Source organism: Papaver somniferum, chromosome 7, assembly GCF_003573695.1.
Source record: "Papaver somniferum cultivar HN1 chromosome 7, ASM357369v1, whole genome shotgun sequence".
NCBI lineage: Eukaryota > Viridiplantae > Streptophyta > Magnoliopsida > Ranunculales > Papaveraceae > Papaver > Papaver somniferum.
This window is the reverse complement of record NC_039364.1, coordinates 106689179-106711145: the sequence shown is the minus strand read 5'-3', so window position 1 is coordinate 106711145 and position 21967 is coordinate 106689179. Positions and strand designations below refer to the sequence as shown.

The 21967-nt window shown below is 36.9% G+C and overlaps 1 protein-coding gene across 2 annotated transcripts; it reads right to left on the bottom strand.

Annotated features, from left to right (window-relative positions):
* Positions 1 to 554: 554 nt before the first annotated feature.
* LOC113298061 lies at positions 555 to 6673 on the bottom strand. 2 transcript variants are annotated; one of them, XM_026546716.1, is made up of 9 exons: positions 6150 to 6673; positions 5946 to 6023; positions 3732 to 4412; positions 3438 to 3540; positions 2515 to 2615; positions 2241 to 2415; positions 1258 to 1428; positions 1049 to 1149; positions 555 to 913 (listed from the first exon to the last, which is right to left on the bottom strand). In XM_026546716.1, exons 1-9 carry the CDS (start codon positions 6513 to 6515, stop codon positions 848 to 850), a joined length of 1842 nt encoding a protein of 613 aa, XP_026402501.1. In that variant the 5' UTR covers positions 6516 to 6673; the 3' UTR covers positions 555 to 847. The 2 variants fall into 2 exon arrangements, with proteins under 2 accessions (XP_026402501.1, XP_026402502.1); XM_026546717.1 differs by having other exon boundaries at positions 1049 to 1143.
* Positions 6674 to 21967: the final 15294 nt, after the last annotated feature.

Below are 21967 nucleotides of genomic sequence, written 5' to 3'. Positions count from 1 at the left end.
TGTAATATTTACTTAACTTATTTCCGATAAAGGTAGTTTGGACATTTTTACAGTCTCCATAATATTTGTTGCACTTATTTCTAAAAGGATAAAATAGTCATTTTTACAGTCTGTAATATTTATTTTACTTATATCAGATAAGGGTAGTCTGGTCATTTTCACATTTTTCATAATATTTGTTGCACTTATTTCCAGCAAGGGTGATATGGGTTTCTTTTATAACAAAAGAATTATCCAGTGAATTCTTAGATTTAAGAGTCACAAAGTTGAATTTGAAATTTATGGTGAGGCAAACTTTACCAAATGGTAAGGGAGATCTGAAATATGAACAGAAAGTACAGGGAGAGCGTGAAAAGAACAGCCATGCAAGAGAGGATCAAAGAAGCTTAATGGAGAAGCTCATTCCTTCGGTTTTTGTTTTTTTTATCCTGAAGCAAAGATTTTCCTTTTGGTTGGAGGTTCACATTGCTGAGTTTTCATTTGCCGCTACACATTACTAAGCGTCTCTTTTAATGTATTTTATTGATTTTAATTTTCACAGATACTATTTTTGAGTCATTCTTACTTTTACGGATACTTTTTTATGAAATATATTTGTTGACATGGCCTCCAATAGTTCATAGACAAATCCAGGCAAATTAGCACAAGCGCAAACCCAGTAACAAATAACACCTGTGCACTTGATCAAAATGTGTAATGTAATGAAAAGGAAAATTAGATTCGACACTGCCGTTTATGTACACCAACAAACAACCTCTTCCAAACATGCATGGATCTGTCTCTCTCCGAGTGTGTATGTACCAATCTAGGAGCTTGTCCACATACAAACTGAAATCTCTATCGAGGTTTATTGTTGCACAGCATCATGGACACTTAGGAACTCAACTATACATGGATATACTTGATCCACTGCCTGCACAAGGAAACATATATAATTGGCAATCAGAAATTAAGAAACCGAAGATATAGTGTGTGTGTGTGTGAGAGACAGAGAGAGAGTGAGAGTGAGAGAGAGAGAGAGAGAGAGAGAGAGAGAAAGAGAGAGTACCAAACGTCCTCCAATCAAGTCATAATGAGCATAATGCGGCCCCCCATCTTCTCCAAAGACTTTATATGTTGCCAAATGTTGAGGAATTATTTTGACTGTTTCTGTTAAATTCACCTCATCAGCAGAAGAGAAAAAAAATGGAACATGATAAAGGAGAGATTGTTTTCGAAAACAAGATTTTACTCGATACAAAATCACAAATATTTTACCATAAACGGCATCAGGCGGGCAGATCATATCAAAGTCCCCAGCGAGTGCTAAAACAGGAACATTGACATTTTGAAGATGATCCTTGTAAAAGAAAGTGCCACTCCTGTCACGTAACCCACCCTCCCGGAAAGCTGTCGTTAGCTGCAAAAGAAGCTTAGCTGGTATAGTACCTGTTAAAATCAAACAAACTATTACTCTTCTGCAACATGTTAAGCAAGCAAATAGTCAACATAAGAGGTCACCACAAATATTTGAACAGGCACCAGCAAAAACTTAGACTAAAGGAAATCAAGATTCCACTTCTAGTCAGAGAGAGTGCTGCAGGGAGGGTAGATGAAATAATGGATGCAATATTGACTGCCTTTTGGGCTCAAAGTGCCCCAACTACTTATGAACATGCCAAAATTATGACTCGCGAATGACAAAAACAGGAGCACTGACCAGCCATGGGATAAATAGTAAAATTAGTGCATAGAAAGTAAAAAGCTCATTATCCAGAACAATTGAAAAATAAGCCTTTAGCAGATGCACTCTAGTCATCCTAGAGTGATCACAAACAAGTGCTAGAGGTTTACCATACTTGAAATGGCCTAGTTTGTTTCTTCGGCATAAACTATTTCAGCAAACAACAATCAGGTTTTACTTAAACCTGAAGTTCTATTCTCAATAACCCTTCCCGCTACTGTTTACATCTACTAATATTAAACTATTAATAAGGTACGTGGAACTCGCACCGATATTTCACAAAATCCTCAAAAGCGGTCAGTCTGATCAGTCAATGGTAATTCCCTAATCCTTTGTGAATTGACTTGCTTGTCATGTTGATTTCTAACTTTGACAACCGTTATATGTGGATGGATCATCAACAACAATGCTAAATAAGTTTAAACCCATTTTAACCTATAATTGATCTTGACTTGTGCTCTCGTAGTTTTAGTTAAGTGTAATCCTAATATGAGCCACTGTTTCAACTTTAACTTACAAAAATTGTTCAAGACAAGTTTTTTGAGCAACTCTGGATGCATCATGTCCTCAGCTGAGATCTGATGATTAAGCCAAGACAAAACATAAGGAGGGCGAGAAGAAAGAGGGTAAGCAGCCGCAAGCAATGCCCCTAACGGAATAACTGGGACGTTCAGAGCTTGAGCAGGATCCGCCTGCATTAGACACATTGTTAAATAAAAACGAATTCTGAAATACTAGAACAATACTTATCCGGGGCAGTAGCATGTATTCAACAACATGTGGATACATACAAGGGGCAACAGAAGTTTGAGCGAAGATCTAGAAGCTGAGTAGTCAAGCGATGATGCCAATGTAACAATTGCTGCCAAGTTGGAGTTTCTTCCTTTGGAACCTAGCAGTATGAAATAAAAAATACTCAAAAATATATATATTTAAGTAATTCCTGGTTGAAATTAGCTCCTAAATTATCATAACTAAGTTTTTACATATGAAAATAACTTTACTCTACGCTGAATGAGATTTATGCCCTTGACTTAACAAATTCTACAAGATAAACAACACCACAAAATCCATCACAATCCTCGGAACTCTATAGCTACATTTCGAATTAACAACAAAAATGAACAGGAAACAGCTTACATGGTATAAAACATTTAGCACGAAGCTATACAGAATTAAAAAGGAAAAATTAGAGAGGAAATCAGATTGGTACTGGGTTTTCCGACTTGGACCGCAACTACTATTTCTTCTTGCTTGACTAATGGAAAAAAGACAAAAATCCTATATATGCAAGAAGGCTAGAAGAGAGTCCAACCTTGCCACCACGAGTTGGAAAGACACCTAGTATTTGACATCGATGCGTACCACCTCATAGAGTGATGCAGCTACTTTTCACTTGAAGTACCATTAACCAAATTTTAACTTAAACACATGATTAAGACTACAATCACACCATAATCGGGACTATCACTAATCTGATTTAACTTAAGCTAATCAACAATTTAACTTAAACTGATCATAATTTGTTGCTAAACCACAAGATATAGCCAACAATTCTGCCATAATTAAACTTCCAAATAGTAACGGTAGACGATAACTAAACAACAGAGGAAAACGGTAAACCACATGACAAAGTTGATTTGCAGTCTCCGCAAGTCATTATATTCAAAACAAAAAAAGTTGTAGAAGAGAACAGGATTAGGGATGACATTACCATATTTTGCGAGCATAGCATACAGCAAGATCCCTCCCATAGAATGACCAATAGCAAGCAACTTACCATCCTTGGGTTTGGTTTGAGCCATTACATACTCCATCTATTTTTTTTAAAAGATAAAGACTATCAATAAATCATTAAAGTTCAGGGGACATGTTACTTTGGAGGCATTTTATTTCTGTTAGCCAGGAAAGAGAGAAAGACGAAAAAGTAGCAAAGACTAAAGGAACAGTTTTCAGAGAGAAGATATATAATTTTAAACATTCGTAGCATAATAAAATATCACCTCACCGCTGCAGGTACGTCTTCTTCCAGGTAATTTTCAAAGTCCCAATCATATTTCACAATCAAGTCAAGCTGTTTCTGAAAATCCTCAACAGTTGTGGACAGACGCTCTTGTAAGTCAAATAGTTGTGGAGAAACAGAACGTTGACCTTCCTCAATAGTATTTACAAGCCTCTGACTCAATTCCCTAACTTGGGTGACAATAGCAGAATTTTGTCTTGCTTCTAACAAACCTGAAAGATTTCCCCTGATCTCGTTAAAGCGTTCAGACAACTGAGAATCTTCCAAGAGTTTCGATATTTGGTCAAACAGTTTAGCAGAGATGATCCTTGATTGACCATCATTAAGAAAGCCAGAAAGTCTTTCAGATAAACGCATAAAAGTGTCAGTCAATTTTGACACGAGTAGTGATTCATCCCAGACTGTTTCCAAATCCTTCTTGTTTTGTACAGCAGAGATTGCTGCCTCGGCCAAAGCACCTAGGTCCTTGACAGCTGGCTGCAGTTCTGTAGGCAAATCACCATCTGGAACCCCACTAGTAGATTTTATGAGCTCAGACGCAATTCCATCTTGTACAGACTGTTCAATTGCACTGGCTTCTGCTCCTTGAGCACTCAACCCAGCACCTCGAACTTCAAGAATCCATGTATCATATCCCTGGTTGGACATGTGGCGTGCAAATGAAGACTGCATTAAAGCAATAAAAATGTTAAGTAACAAAAGCAAGCAACTGAAACTGGAGAAAGGGCCTCGGCAAAAGACGTCTTATAAATAAATAAACCAGTTTAGTTTAGTAACAAAAGCAAGCAACTGAAACTGGAGAACTCAAACCAGTTTAATAAGATTAAATGTCATTAGTAAATCAATGAAACGCTAGGAGAAAACGTTCTGCGGAGAAAAGACCACGGAAAAGGGTACATTGCAACCAATTTATACAAGCTTGCAGAGTTCTGGCAAAAGCAACTAGGCCTTTCTACTCCTCATACTGTTTGTGCTTGCTCTATCCCTTCTTTTACTTTCTTTCTTAGTTTCTTTCATGATTATGTTAAAAACTAAGTGTCGTGGTTTTCTTTCCAAATAAATGATGGAGCCAGCACAAACAGTATGAGGAGTAGAAGGGCCTAGTTGCTTTTCTGAACTGATTCAGTTATATAACAGGAGTGATGCAGCAGAAGCCATTGCAGTAAGGAAGGTGGTGGAATGGGCCTCTTTGACGTCTATGCATGGGTGGCCATTCAAAAAGACTGTAAGAAGTAGGAGGTGATAAAATATATGAAGGGAGACAGGTCAAGCTACTCGTGGAGGGATAAAGCCATAAAGGTATTTTGGAGGATGTCAAGGCTGGTGTTTGGTTTTTTAGACTGTAACCAATTCAGTTATGTGAATTGGCAGCAAAACGATAAGCGGGTAGATTAGCTAAGTGGGAAAGAGTTGAGAATTGATTTTTTTTCTTTTTTTTCTTTTAAGTAATTGCTCTTGTTTTAGTATTTGGAAGATAACATTATTAGTTGTCTAAGACTAGGCCAGGACATATCTATCTACAAGGTATCTTAATGAAATAATGATATGCCTCTATTTAAAATAAAATAAAATAACATCAGACGCACGCACCCTATAAGATAACAACATCAAATTAATAAGATTGCACTTCAACTGTCATAGCAAAAGGCACCCACCCATAGTTTTCGACTGAGTAGTTTGCAATCTCAGCAAACCTGGCACAGCCTTATCTAAATCAATAAAACTAAACAAGACAGCATTTGTGTGTGCCGTATAGTTGAAATTAAGTCCGATGGAACAAACTAATGAATGAAGTTACGACAATGTTGCCCATACCGCGCGTGATGGATAACACCTATTACATATATGATAGGTTAAAGCGAAATTTTGTATTCACCATCAATATTGCAACTGAGTCTAATAAATTCGAGAGTGTAGCACATGCAACTATGTGCAATTGGCACTGACATCATGTGATTATAATCCCAGAAAAGCCAACTTGGTGCAATAATACATAAAAGACATACCAACTAATTGTGTAGGGAAAATTATCCCCAGAATATCTATAGATTTCAGCTCCAGCTTAAAGCCGTAGACTAAATAAGTATCTTAATCCTCCAAATTTGCACCCCTTTAACAAAAGATCAAACAGAAATCCACAAAATTTTCCTGATGATGAAAAACAAGGAAGAATGAAGGAGGGAGCGATAGACGTCACACCTGAGGAGATAGGTCAAAACCAATGGCATTGGTACCAACTCCAGATAAGAGCAAAAGAGGGTGATTCCTGGGAGGTACCTATACAAATAACCCAGAAACAATTTGAGAATTAACATACTCCTAATAAGAAAATATTAAAATTAACTCTTAACAAAATAAAACAGGAAGCAAAAACAAAGAAAGACCAGAAATTGTTAGGTTTACCTGGGGAGAAGGAAGGTAACGCCAAAGAGCGAGTCTCCATTCAGTATTTGGAACAGATACATAATGAAGTTCATCAGCTGTGCAGATTGAAGGTTTACTTGTATTCTTCCTCTGCTGGGTTTCTCCTCCTACATCACAAGAAACAGAAGAAGGGGAAGAAGAATCTGAAGAGGAAGAAAGAGACCTAATTCTCAAACTTAACGACTTAGAGGAGCGATTCTGATGATAATAAAGAAGAGGCGAGGTAAATCTTCGAGATTCTTTATATGAAATCCCTAAGGAATTGGAAGGATTTAGATAACAGAGGGTTGCAGTGGCTGCAATTTGCAGCGCTGATCGAAAATCTGACTGAAGGATGTTATGCATTTCCCAAACAAAGATCAAGTACAATTTACCCGAACTTATTTGTTTCTACTATCTCTTTCTCTGTATTATGCGATTTTTTCTATTTTTAGGAATTACGAAGTTAGGACTTGCAGAAAAGAAGAGTTATGATCATCTCAAGGACTTGCAATTAGAGCTCTTAAGAGTGCAGTAACTGCCGTTTGATCTTGATAAGAGGGCTGAGCATTGCTGATCTAACCTGTCGACCCGACCCAATCCATCTGTATTTTGACGGGTGGGCACCCAACCCGGTCATGCACGATTGGATACGGGGTTCATGCACGATTGGATACGGGTGGGTTCTTAAAAGTCCGATAAAATTTTGGGTGTAATTAGATATTCGTTCGACATTTACACCTGCTAAGCTTAAGATAAGCGAGAAAATTTAGAAGAGAAATTTATTTAAATGACCCTATAAATTATGGGATACGCAAATATGACCCAGGGTTATTTAATAAGTTCAGCAAATTATTATAGTGGCCCTACAATAATATTAAAATGTTAAATTACCAAAATAACCTTTAATAAGATAGGAAGAAACAGTTAACCCCACTTTCTTCTTGCACCAGTCTGCAGTAACTCCACTTTCTACTGTTTCTCTCACCAAAAATTTCTGCAAAAATTTCATCAAAACCTAATCCTAACTTGAGATTTCATCAAGAATTTTGTCATCAAAATCGTCGATCACTTATAAGTCAGTTCAAGTCTCACCGTAACTGAGATTTCATTAAAAAGCAGTTTCGTCAATTTTCTCTGCAACTTTATTTCAGTGTAAACTTCGTCTCAATTTTCTACTTCATCAAAATCTTCATCAATTTTCAACTTTACTTGAGTGTAATCATTCAAATCGTCGGTTTAATCGAAATAATTTCGTACTCATCAACAAAAACGCCGAGAAAGAAGAAAGAAAAAATTGTAGAACAAGTTGAAATTGAAGCAGATTAAAAAAAAAACTGAATCAGAAGAAGAAACAATGATTCCAGTTAAAAAAGCAAAGAAAGGTATTTATTAAATTCTCTTTTTTTCTGAATTTTTTGATTAAGTGAATGTTACATGCACACATTAATTTTTCTGAATGTTTTTTTTGTAGGAGCATCGAAGAAGAACATCAAATGTAGATCTAAGAAAAGTAGTACTTCAGAGATAGACCGTGATGAAAAAGAAGGTACTAAACCCTAATTAACAGCATAAATGCTTTCAGAAAACTCAATTTGATGGAAATCACCAGTGAATGTATGTTTTCTGCACAGACTAAAATTTTCATTTTTTTTGTAGGAGGATCAAACTATAATAATAAACCTATATTGGAGATGGATAGCAATGAAGAAGAAGGTAATAAACCCTAATGCTTTCGGCAATTGAGGAAAAATGTAAGCAAAACAACACTGTTTTTGGAGATGGAGTAGCAACAACAAGATGTTATAGTTAAGTTCTTCAAAAAAGCAACAACAATGTAAGATCTGGTTCGAAGCTTTTTATTTATCAAGTATAGAAAAATAAGGGTATCAAAAAAAATGGGAAGTAAAAAACTGTTATCTATTATGAACTTGCAGGTCAATTATTTTTAAAGTAACTCCAAAATTCAAAGATGAAGATGAATATCTTGTCAGCATACCAGGAAAAAGTATTGAGGACCTCATGTTTAATTCATCCTTAGAAACGAGCATCCTAGTGTACAAAATCTACTGTCTCAAGAAAGCTTTCGAGAAAGATACAATCAATAAGTACATGAAAGTACTATACCTGGATGCAAATTATTGGGTAAGTCATAATTGATTTCAATATATATACAATATATATGAAAGTACAATACATCAAATTTTGCACACGATAAATTGATTGCATAATTTGTTACATTTTATCTTATTTAAGGTTTCTTTTTCAGTTTTTTGTCAAACACAAAGATATCATAAAAACGTCATTGAAACATACTGTTACATTACCAATAACAAGCATGAACTCCAGCGTGAAGAAGATCATGATACCACTGTGCCGCGAAGAAGTGAGTAATGCAGAACATTGGACATTACTGGTCTACTCTGTCTACCAAAAATGTTTCTTCCACTACAACTCGTGGTCTGACCAGTCAAGAAACCAATGTTATACAAATGCAAAAATTATGGCAGATGAATTCTTGGGACCAATTAACAATTTCATGGAAAAACAAGGCTTCAAAAAGGTTTCAGAAGCTATGGTGTATGAAGCTCCAACACCGCAAAGAGGGCAGTCTAATGAATGTCTAATGTATGTATATTATTTTATGAAGAAACAATCGCAGAATAAATACTGTGATGGGATTCAGAGTAGCATGGAAGATCAAACATTGTTGAGAGAAAAGCTGCACAAGAAGAGGGCGACAACTTCTTTCCAGCTATTCATTGCGACTAGCCCCGAAGAAAGTTGGAAAGAAGCAAACGAGTTGGAATAATTTTCGCACTTTTTTTCCCCCTTCAAAACCTACTTGTACTACTAATATCATGTTTAAGACCTTATTTATCAGTAGGAGAGTGTTAGTTTATTCATCACTTATTATTACTCAGTACTATTAATATCATGTTTAAGATCTTATTTATCAGTGTTGGGTTTTACCTTTTTTACTGGGATAAATATGTGATGAATTCCTGCACATGATATTGAGTGATGAATTCCTGCACATGATATTGTGTGACTAATTCCTGCACATGATGCTAATAAATTTGTCCATATGTTTAAGTTGTTATGTGTATGCATTTGACTTCCTTATGTTGACAATTGACTTTCATATTGCTAATAAATTTTACATGATAATATTGAGTGATGAATTCTTGCACATGATATTGAGTGATGAATTCTTGTACATGATGCTAATAAATTTGTCTATATCTTTGTGACTGGGATAAAATATATATATATATATATATGTCATGAGTTCCTTGAGTGATGAATTCCTGCACATGATGCTAATAAATTTGTCCATATGTTTAAGTTGTTATGTGTATGCATACATTTGACTTCCTTATGATGACAATTGACTTTCATATTGCTAATAAATTTTACATGATAATATTGAGTGATGAATACCTGCACATGATATTGAATGATGAATTCCTGCACATGATATTGAGTGATGAATTCCTGCACATGATGCTAATAAATTTGTCCATATCTTTGTGACTGAGATAAAATATGTATATGTCATGAGTTCCTTGAGTGATGAATTCCTTCAGATGATGCAAATAAATTTGTCCATATCTTTTGTGATTGGGATAAATATGTGATGAATTCCTTAACTGATGAATTCCTGCACATGATATTGAGTGATGAATTCCTGCACATGATATTGTGTGACTAACTCCTGCACATGATGCTAATAAATTTGTCCATATGTTTAAGTTGTTATGTGTATGCATACATTTGACTTCCTTGTGTTGACAGTTGACTTTCATATGCTAATGATTTTTACATGATATTAAGTGATGAATTCCTGCACATGGTGCTAATTTGTCCATATCTTTGTGACTGGGACAAATATGTATATGTGATGAGTTCCTTAAGTGATGAATTCCTGCACATGATGCTAACAGTTTTGTCCATATCTTTGTGACTGGGATAAATATGTGATGAATTCCTGCACATGATATTGAGTGATGAATTCCTGCACATGATATTGTGTGACTAATTCCTACACATGATGTTAATAAATTTGTCCATGTGTATGCATATATTTGACTTCCTTATGTTGACAATTGACTTTCATATTATTTCCTAAATATAAGCAAGCAACACAAAAATATAATCAAAAAATAATACTGTGTATAATACCTGCACCCAAAAAAAAATGAAAACTAAAATAAATACAACTGTTAATAATTCTCTAATAAGAAAAACAAAGCATTGTGTATAATAATTGCACACAAAAGAAAAGTGTACATAATAATGGTAAAACCAACATGAAGAGGAGAAAAAAACATTGTCTCTTTTACAAAGCATTGTCTTCAAATCCAGTAAAAGTTCTAGGGGAAAAAAAGCATTGTCTCTTCTATAAAGCATTGTTTAAAACTAAAAAAGTCTATACGCCAAAGTATTTTCCCAAACCATGTCCTTTCCGACCAGTGGTAATGGGAGTTTTACCAGGTGGATCCGGACAGGTCCTTTTGTTGTGAAAAGTCAACTTCCAGCAGTGACGACACGTGCGTTTCTTCCTTGGCTTCTCAGAACGAGGTATGTACATCTTTTTGGGAGGTCTTCCAGGGCCTTTGACGACAGAAGGAGGGGCAACCTTACTGCTTTCATCAACTTCATCAGGTTTCTCAACATCGAGAATATGAACAATAGGGTGTGAATACGCATTACGATAACACTCAGATGTGAAAGCGGGATCAATGTAATGGTATACAGTCTTTTTACTGTACCTACAAAAACAAAACAAAAAAGCTCAACAGTTAGAACCATCCAAAAATCGAAAAATCTACCAGCATTTAATGCTTTCTTAGCAACTAATGGTATAGATTTTACATCTGCAGACACCAAAAAAAAATGTATCTATAATGTTTAAAATACCAAAATGTTAGATGGGTTGGTTTTTACAAGTTAAAAGTACCAAAATGTTTAAAATAGCGGAGAATGCATTGGACAACGTGTGAACATGGAAATCCATTTACCTGTAGATTAACCTTGTTTCCATTAGACATATAAGAGAAGTAGAAATCTGAATCACGGAGAGAGATCCAACGAGATTTAGCAATCGACTTTAGCTCAGCCATTGTTGATATTGTTGTGACATTATGTGAAAATTTTAAATTGCAAAAATGAACAACTGTTGTAGCATTAACTCCCATATTCCCTCTGCAAAAACAAACAGAACATAAAAAATGTTAGCTCTAGAGAATTTAAATGAGTGTGTAGTATGTGCACAGGTAAAAAGTTTAAACAAAATGATAAACGAGTGAGGAATTTCTACACACGCAAAAAGTTCGTGCACATGTCTAACTACACATGTATAAAATTTAAATGAGTGTATAGTATCTGCACTGGTAAAAAGTTGAAAACAATAAGAAAACAGATTTTAAAATTTTTAAAAATGAGAGTATAGAATCTTCACAGGGTCAAAAAATTTGTAACTTCATCAAGATAACTTCATCAATGTTAGCTATAGAGAATTTAAATGAGTGTATAGACATGGTAATTTAAATGAGAATTTAAAATAACAAAAATAACAAACTAAAAGTTATCTTGATGAAGTTATTATCCTCACTAAGGTTTTTCGGCTCGTTGTCAAGGCGTGGGATATAGACATGGTAATTTTCCCTCACTAAAGTTTCATGGACAAACTTTTCTATGTCATATAGACTGCAGTTTTGATTTGTTTTTCAAATACTCTTTCAGATGTTCTTACTGAACTAACAAGAAGAGAGAAACATCATTGTTTTTCTGTATGAAGGTAACTGATTACCCTACTAGAACCAGTCATTTGAAAAGTAAATTTTGTCTCACCATGTTATAAATTTCAGTTTGGTGTTCCTTTTATAGGCAGTCACAGTTCAAGGGCAGAAGTCAAGCATTGTGACTAATTATGCATTGCGACAAGATAATAACTCAGACTTTCTACGCAGGTATAAATTTTAAATGATTGTATAGTATTTGCACGAGTAAAAAGTTTAAACAATAAGAAAACAAATTTTAAAATGAGTGTATAGTATTTTCACAGGTGAAATTTTATACACAAAAACAAGTAAAAGTTTATAGACAAAAACAATTGATAACACTAAGTAATCGGACATGGAAATCGTAAATCATAAAAACTTATACATGAACCAATAACTAGTAAATTGAAAGTTGATAACTAGTAAATTGAAAGTTGATACTCTAGAATATAGTTGGATCAATAGAAACACAATTCAATTGAATCAAAAATACTTTTCATCACTAATGAAACTACACATGAAAAATGGAACAGGAAAGAAGATGAAAACATACCTCATAATTTCGATGAAATATTCTGTGAATCAAATTGAACTCAGAAAGGAGATAACAACTCGTGAAGCTCTGAAGTAAATTGATTACTCGGGAGGAAAATTCACTAATATTCTCAAACTTGATCTGCTGAGTTTGCAGAGAAGATCTGCTGCTGTGATTATGATGTTCTCGGCGTTATGATGCTCATGGCGATAAACTTCAGCTTGTTTATGATGTTCTCGGATTATGATGTTTCCATGGATTTGCAGAGCGATTATGATGAAAACTTTGGTTTTTCCTGCGTCTGTTTTTCAAATTGAAGTATATATTTTTCGATTTTAAATGAAGGGTATTTTCGGAATGAAAAGTTTATTATTTCTGACGTCAGCAAATAAATTTAATTAAATAACCCTACATGTTATTGTTTTGGCCCTCTCTTTCAGGTGGGATTGAAAAATCCGAATCCATCTAATGCCCAAGGCCAAGAGAGTAAGAAAGAGTGAGGAGATGGTCAAACACTTAATTCCTTCGATTTAGAAAATATAGAGCACTATGTCAAAGTCAAGAATAACCCTTTATTCAAGATAGTCCTTTGTTTTATTTGGAGTTACGTTTTGCAAAATTCTTATAATCTATTGCATACATGATTAGATCTTAGTTGCTGCTTTCATTACTAAAACATATTTAGCTTGCTTTTTAGGATAGGCTTATAAGCTGAGGTTTCAATACGTTTTCCTCAATATTCCCTGATGTTTTTCAAACCCCTAGTCATCTTAAAATCAAGCATATCATTAGTTTATATTCCGTGTTCACTCATAATTTGTTGTTGTTGTTGTATTACATTATTTTGCTTTTTAGTACATAACTTGCTAATGAAAATATTGGCCTGGAACACACAAGGGTGTGGTAAAAAAAAGACCAGGCAGCATCTAAACCACTTAGTAAATTACTGAAAAAACAGGTGTTCTTTTTTTATCTGAAACCAAATCTCAAAGGTGCTTAATGAAGCATGTGCTTAATTTTTTCCCAAACACCCACATTGTTGACCCAGATGGAATAGCTGGGGGGCTAGCAATTGCTTGGGTTGATGGTTTTCATTTTGAATTGGTTCAATGGAACCATAACATGATTAATATCATTGTTAAAAAAAATTTCCATTAAAAGGAATGGCTTCTAACTTGTTTTTATGGTTCTCCGAAGCATGAATTGAAACTAGAAATAATGGGTTACTTAGTGAACATTGTTAATCAAATTAATTTGACTTCAATGCCATGGTTAGTAATAGGAGACCTGAACATTATCTTCAACGGTGATGAAAAAGAAGGAGGTCTTCCTTTCAATAGGAAAAAACTGGAACCAATCTTGAATTTAATCCAAAGAACTGGATTAGAGGATATAGGTTTCAGGGGTAATATTTTTACCTGGAATAACAAAAGAGAAAGGTCTGCCAACATTAACCAAAGGCTTGATAGGGGCGTAGCTAATGCAGATTCTATAATTCACAGATGCATCTCTTGAAAATTTGGTGGCAATAGTATCTGATCATAGTCATATCTATCTTAACCTCATCTCTTGTAGTTTAAATTTAGTTTCAACTTTTAAGTTCTATGACACCTGGATAAAAGAACCTTCTTGTATAGAGGTCATAAAACAATCCTGGAAATGTTTTTCTGACTCTCCGGCTTTGAATCTTGTCCAAAATATAAATATTTTTGGAGAAAATTTGAATTTTTGGAGAAAAAAATGTGTTTGGAAAGCCAAATAAAAAATTAAGCATCTAATCAAACAAATTGAGAATCTCTCAGCTAAAATATCTCAGGGGAGTATTACTGAGCTAATAAACAAAAAAAACTTTGGAATTAGAGGCTTTGTACGACACTCAAGAAGAAATAGATAAACAACAATCTACGAACAATACAATTGCGTTAGGAGAAAGAAACACAAAAAATTTCATGTCACAACTTTAAGAAGAAGAAAAAGGAAAAATATAGATTGCATTCAGGATATAGATGATGAAGTGGTTACTTCTAGACATGAAATTGAAGATGTTCCCACATCTTACTTTTCTGATATTTTTTCTGAAAACTCTGTTAACACAGAGGATAAATTTTTTAAACATATTAAGCCATGCATCTCTTTGGAAGAAAATCTAGCTTTAACTGCTATCCCAACTTCAGAAGAAATTTGGGATGTAATGATAAACCTTAAGTCTAACAAAGCACCTAGGCCAGATGGCTTCCCAGTGAGCTTCTTCAAACATAACTGAGAAACTGTAGGAACACAATTGATAGCAGTAGTACAAGATTTTTTTCAAAAATAAACAGCTACATGTGGATCTAAATAAGACTTTCTTGTTTTTAATTTCAAAGATTAAAAATCCCAAATCCCCTGCAGATTTTAGGCCAATTGGACTTTATAACACTCCTTACAAAGTCATAACTAAATTAATGGCTAACAGGTTCACAAAAATCTTTAGAAAAAATCATTTCTCCCCTCCAGTCTGCCTTCCTCTCTTCTAGAAAAATTTCAGACAACATTATTGTTGCTCATGAGATTGTCCATTCAATGAAGAAAAGTAAAAAGAAAACAAGAAACATAGGAGCAAAAATTGACATGTCTAAGGCATTTTATAGAGTTAATTGGAACTTCTTGATAAAAACTCTAAAGGCCTTTGGTTTCTCCAGCCATTGGAGTGAATTGAATTATCAATGTATCTCAACTTCCTCCATATCTGTTTTATTAAATGGGAACCCCTGTAAGGAGTTTAAACCAACTAGGGGAATAAGACAAGGGGATCATTTATCTCCATATTTATTCATCATGTGTATGGAGGTTCTTTCTAGACTCCTCTGTCATTTGGAATCAGTGAAACATGTAATAGGTATCAAAGTCACCCCAAAATCAACACATATTTCTCATTTATTCTTTGCAGATGACCTTTTGCTTTTCATTAAAGCTGATTTAGGTAGCTGTAAAAATCTTCTGGAAGCTATTAATCTTTTTAGTAAAGCCTCTGGGAAAGTAATAAATTTTGCAAAATCTGGTCTATTTTTTAGTAAAAAACTTCATAATAAACACCAAGGCATTATTTCTAGGTTAATGAAAATCAAAAAAATAAATATCAGAGACACCCATTTAGGAGTACCTTTATTCATAGGTAGATCAAAACTTAACTCCTTTGATAGCATTATAGAAAAAATGAAACAAAAAGTTAAGAACTGGTTAGCAAAATTTTTATCCCAATCAAGTAAGATTATTCTAAATAAATCTGTTCTTTCTAGTATGCCAATTTTTAGCATAGCATGTTTTGTTTTGCCTAAAAAAAATTACCAAAAGAATAAATGATATTCAGATAGATTTTTGGTGGGGAAAACATACTAATTCTAAAGGTATTTACATAAAATCTTTTGACTTCTTATGTAAACCAATTGACCAAGGGGGGTTAGGTTTTAAAGAGGCTAACAAAGTAAACCAGGCTATGATTAGCAGGATAGCCTGGAGATTGGTGAGTAGTCCCGATGATTTATGGGCTCAAATTTTAAAAGAAAAATACATTAAAAAAACAGGAGCTCTTCAATCCAAAAAGAAATCAACAACTTCTTAGATTTGGAAATGCATTTTACAAGGTATTGAGCATATCAAAAAGTATAGTGTTTGGGAGGTAGGCAATGGTTTCTCAATAAATATCTGGGATGATAAATGGTTACTAAATAGGGAACAAACTCTAGCTAGTTTTGTCCCTAATATCCTTGAAAATGTTTGACAAAGTTGTCCTTTAAGAAGGCTACAGTGAATACTACCATAATATCCTTGAAAATGTTGGTCTGTATGACCTAGGATACTCAGGATATGACCACACTTGGAATAACCATAGGAAGGAAATAAAGAATATCCAGGAAAGGTTTGACAAAGTTGTCCTTAATTCAGAATGGAATCTACAATTCCCAAATGCAACTTTATCCCAACTAGAAGCCATAGGTTCAGATAATTGTCCCATCCTTCTTACTATGGATGTACCTTATATGAGGAAAGTATATATCTTTAAATTTTATGATACCTGGTTAAATAATAATTCTTGCACACAAGTGATCCAAATATCCTGGAACCATTTGGATGAAGGAAACCCATTCAATGCTCTGGTATCAAACCTAAAAACCCTAGAATAATGTTTTTGGTCAACCAAACATGAAAATAACTAAATTTATTAAAGAAATTGACAGGATTAAACACAGGGGAATTTCTAATTTTTTTGAAAACTTGCTAAAACAGAAACTTGATCAATTAAAATCTTTCTATGACACTCAGGAAGCAATTGATAAACAAGAATCTAGAGACAATATCATTAACTTAGGAGAACAAAATACTAAGTATCTCCACACTATTGCTTTGAGAACGAGAAAATGGAATAACATAGAGTGCATAACCAACAAGGAAAACACAGTTACTCATAACAAAACTGAAATACGAAAGATTCTCACTGAATATTTTCAAATTCTTTTTACTGAAAAAAACTATTGACTACTCTCCACATGGCACAGTTCTGGAAAATATACCTGCATGCATCTTTAATTGTGAAAATCTTTCTATCTCTTTTGTCACCTCAAAATAGGAAATTTTCGTCGTCATTAAAAACATGAAACCTAGTAAGTCTCCTGGTCTGGATGGTTTACCAGTTAGTTTTAAAAAAAATATTGGGAAACTGTTGGCGATCAAGTAGTTCTAACTATATAAGATTTCTTCCAAACTAGGAAATTGAATCCTGAACTTAACAAAACTCATCTTTTTCTCATTCCAAAAGTAATACACCCTAAGGATCTTGGAAAATTTAGACCAACTGGTCTCTGCAACACCATATACAAGGTCATTACAAAAATCTTAGCTAACAGAATGAAACCCCTACTTGAAAAGATTATTTCTCAATATCAATCTACTTTCCATTTAGACAAATCTCTGATAATATCATAGTATCCCAAGAAATTATTCATTCTTTTAAAATGAAAAAAGATAAACTGGTGACTTAGGAGTAAAAATGTATATGTCTAAAGCCTTTGACAGAGTCAATTGGCAATTCCTACTAAAAACCTTTGGCTTCAGCCTTGAGATTTTCTCCCTCATTGCACAATGTATCTCAACTTACTCAATAGTTGTCCTGTTGAATGGTTCACCAGGAGAATTATTCAAACCCTTTAGGGGTATAAGACAAGGAGATACTCTGTCTCCTTACCTCTTTATCATTTATATGCAAGTCTTTTTACGACTTTTACTAGCCCAAGAAGATAAAAAAATCCTTTATGGAGTCAAAATAACACAAAAAAACTCCCATATCTCCCATCTTGTTTTCGCTGATGATTGTGTGCTTTTTGTCAAGGCCGATTTAATAGAATGGAAAAATCTTCTGAACACTATCAATTTTTTCATCCAGCCCTCAGGTCAAGAAAGTTCATCCTAAGCACCGTAGAAAGATGTCTAAATTACTTAAAATTAAACATATCAACTTAAAGGACTCTTATATAGGAGCACCTCTGTTCATAGATAAATCTAAGATTAAGACTTTCGAATTCATCTTAGAAAAGATGGAACATAAATCTCAAGGATGGAAAAGCAAGGTACTGCCCCAAACCAGTAAAATGGTTTTAAACAAATCTGTTTTAGCTAGTATGGCATTCTATTTGATGGGATGTTTTATACTACTGTTTATGGGTGAAAACTATTTCTGCTGGTTTTGGTAATTTGGGGTGTGTGGATGAGAAATGAATCTAAACCCTAAACAAATGCACTGCACGGGAGTGCTTATGATTCGAGAAATCAATCTGTACAACTCTGGCCTAAACCAAGAAATGGACGTTCCATACTTGCTTCGGTAACAAAGTGAAGGAGATGGGGTTGATCTTAGGAAGGGAAGCGAAGAAGGTGTTGAGATTTTGGAGGTGTTGGCTGTGTATGACTTGTATCAGAAAGCTGAACTGGCTTGCAGAATGAAAGCTATCAGTTCTGGTGTTGGGATACGATTGTATCAACACTTGGCTTCTGTCTTGTCTTGTTCTGTCTTGGAAATAGGGAGGAGAACCTATTTATACAAGTCATTGAGCCTAACCCACGTCTCTCATGGGAAGTGGAGAAAGTGGAGTGATGAAGTAGTGGAGTTGCGTGTGTTAGTGTCACACGATAAGTCTTGCCCACTTCTCCCATCATCACTAACCGTCCATGTCTTCCTGACACGTTCTTGTGATGGCGCGTTGTGCGCTGCACGCTGTAAACCATCAGACCAATACCCCAGTAAGTATCCCCCAGTTTGTGACATGTTTGATGTCTCGAATGTGTGGATCGTGGGACCCACAAAAAGTAGCATGTGATGCTATATTAATTAAATAAGTTATTTAGGAAGTCGATACTTGTGAAGTATCGTGTGTGTTTTATGCAGGTAATGCATCGAATATATTCAGCATGTGTGAAGCATCACTGTTTTAAGGCTTAACAGAGTAAGTCGCGGATTAAGCATCTTAAAATAGCACCACGTCCAGCCATCTTCGAGTGATCGTTTGGAGGCTGTACAGGTAAATCCTGTCTTGGCCGATCACTTTGTGTAGAAGAGTGGTGGACAGTGACCATGGTGATGCCTCACTGGTCGCCTAAATCCTGTCTTAGGCTGTCCGTCCAAGCTGGTGAAGTTGGACGGACGAGATGGCTTGCGACCCACATCTGCGACAGTCGGATTAGGGTTTCGGAGGTGCTCGAACACCAACTTTTAGCTTGGTCGAATCCAAGCATGGGACACGTTTTTGGCAGGGCCGATTGGGCATGCGTGTAGACGACATGCTGGTGTAGGTGTCTGTACCTCACTGTCCCATGGAGATGCGATCTAAGCCACTCAATTTGTTTGGCAAAGAGGAGTGGTTGAGATAGATTTGCGAAAGAAATCCCATGCCGCAAAGGAATTGAAGACCGCACGTCGTGCCTACTTCGGGCACGCGTTTCGAGACGATCAACCATGGTCGGTCTTGGCCGATCAGTCAGGCATGCAGTCGGCAGGCCAGTGTACACATCCGTACCTCACTGTCCCGTGAAGATGTGATCTAAGCCACTCAATTTGTCCGGCAAAGTTGAGTGGTCGAGATCGATTTGCTATTGAAAACGCGCGGCCATGCCTAGTTTGGGCGCACAAATCGAGACGACCAACCATAGTTGGTCTTGACCGATTAGTCATGTATGTAGGCGGGCCCACGGTGATTGTGTTGACACGCTCTGGGCCCTTTGAATCTACATCTACACCCTCCGTCTATACCTGCGAAGATGGATGGTTGAGACTGATTTGCGACACATGTGATGTGCCGCAAACCCTAATTCAGGTTTCACGTCCACGCTGCTTTGGCTGGACGAATTGGCAAGCCACGCTTCTCCTTTGGGGAGGCCGACCATGTGGGGCCCACGTTGGGCCGGTGGTGAACGTGCCAATACCTGCCTGGTGACTATGGGTCCGATCTAAGCCATCCAATCATGCCGGTGAAATTGTATGGTCGTGATCAATTTAGGACCTTTAGTGGAATTTCCTGTGACCCTCAATTCTTCACGCTGACACAACTTCAGACAATCGTATATTGCAATCTGGTCAGGTTAAGGAAGAGTCGGTCATGCAGGTAGGAAGAAGGTCCGCCGGTGTACACCACGTCGCTTGTTCGACCGGCTTTGGACTGATCCACGCGGTCCAACCACGCCGGTGAAGTTGGACGGACGTGATGAACTTGAGACTGCCATAGGAGGCCTTTGTTTGTACGATTCCTCCAAGCTGCTCCATACCAGTCTGGAAATCCAACTTCAGGCTGGTGTTCGGTGGTAGTTTTGGAGGCATGGTAGGTATTCGACCGACCAGGGCATAAGTGGGCCCGCTGGTGGTCATTAATGTAGTAGCCTGCTCCTGCTGAGGATCGTCTAGGCTGGTTAAATCATACGGCCAAGTTGTGTGGTCGTGATTGTTTTTGAGACTGAGATGGACAGTCTGGATTCAAATATGCTTAATCGGGCTAGTATAACACACCGTGAGTTGTATCATGTACAAGTATTTCGTGCATGCCTCATTAGTGAGACTTGGAGATTCGTGTTACTCTGCTGAGAGTAACACTCAGACGTGATGCCGCACTAATAATGAGAGTTCAGTGGGAACAACACAGGAAATACAAGGCTGGTCATGATGCCATAAATTCATAGGGTACATGGGATACATGCTCCATTCTAAGTAAATTAGCGAAGTGAAGAATTATTCATCATTTTATCAGTGGCTTTATCCTTTGCAGGATATCAGCGCATAATTTTGGCTTTTACAATTTTAGCCTTGAACTAAAATCCACCATCAACATTAAGTTCCCTGCCTAGCACATAATGGTTACACTATTGTGGGGTAGGCATTAGATGGTGACATACACAGATAAAACTTATGAGAAAAAGTTAGATGTTACCAGGAGAGACGAGTCGTCTTGTCCTTGGAGCATGTCACGTTCAAGAGGCGTCCAGGAGAGCGTTCCCCTAGCATGATGTCGGTCTTGCCTGCTTTGACCGACCTTGCTATGCCTGCTTCAGTCGAGAGCCTGCTTCGTGATTGCTCCGATCGAGCGTGGGGCTGATGTGCCTGCTCAATGGACTGTTGCGCCTGCTTCGCTCGATCGTGGGACTCATCATGCCCCTGCTTGCTCGAACGTGGGCTTGTTATGCCTGCCTTGCTCGAACGTGGGCTTGTTATGCCTGTCTTGTTCGAACGTGGGACCCGCCGCGTGCCTGCTTTGCTTGGGGCCGGCTGTGGCTGCTTCGACCAATCTGGTTTGGCTGTGCCTGATCAAGCAGGACTCGCCGCGTGCCTGCTTTGCTTGGGGACGGCTGTGCCTGCTTCGACCAATCTGGGCTGGCTGTGCCTGATCAAGCGGGACCCGCCACGTGCCTGCTTTGCTTGGGGACGGTTGTGCCTGCTTCGACCAATATGGGGTTGGTTGTGCCTGATCAAGTGGGACCTGCCGCATGCCGGCTTTGCTTGGGGACGGTTGTGCCTGCTTCGACCAAACACCATACCTGTTGCCTCACCCCAACACCAGACTTGCCCCTTGACCAACACCAGCCTTGCTGATTTGACGAACCCCGACCTTGCTGACGGACATCGCTGCTTCGACGACACCGACCTTGCTGTCTTGTTTCGTTCGGCCTTGTGACCTTGATCAACACCGGCTTCGTGGACTTGACCAACACTGGCTTTGTTTGCTAACGTGGCTCAATACCAGCCTTGTTTGCTGACGTGGACCAGTACCAGCCTTGTGACCTTGATCATCCTTGACCAATACCGGCCTGACGTGACCCAATACTGTCCTACTTGCGTGAAGTGATATCATTCTTGCTTTCCTGACGGGATATTAGCCTTGCGATCTCGACCAACACCGGCTTTGCGGACTTGACTAACACCGGCCTCGTTTGTTGATGTGGCCCAATACCATCCTTGTTTGCTTTGCCCATCCTGGTGTATT

Coding starts and splice junctions, on each gene's coding strand:
- LOC113298061 (XM_026546716.1), bottom strand. CDS start 6,515: ATGCATAACATCCTTCAGTCAGATTTTCGATCAGCGCTGCAAATTGCA. Junction 6,024..6,149: donor GTTACCTTCCTTCTCCCCAG/GTAAACCTAACA, acceptor TTATTTGTATAG/GTACCTCCCAGGAATCACCC. Junction 2,416..2,514: donor TCAAACTTCTGTTGCCCCTT/GTATGTATCCAC, acceptor TGTCTAATGCAG/GCGGATCCTGCTCAAGCTCT.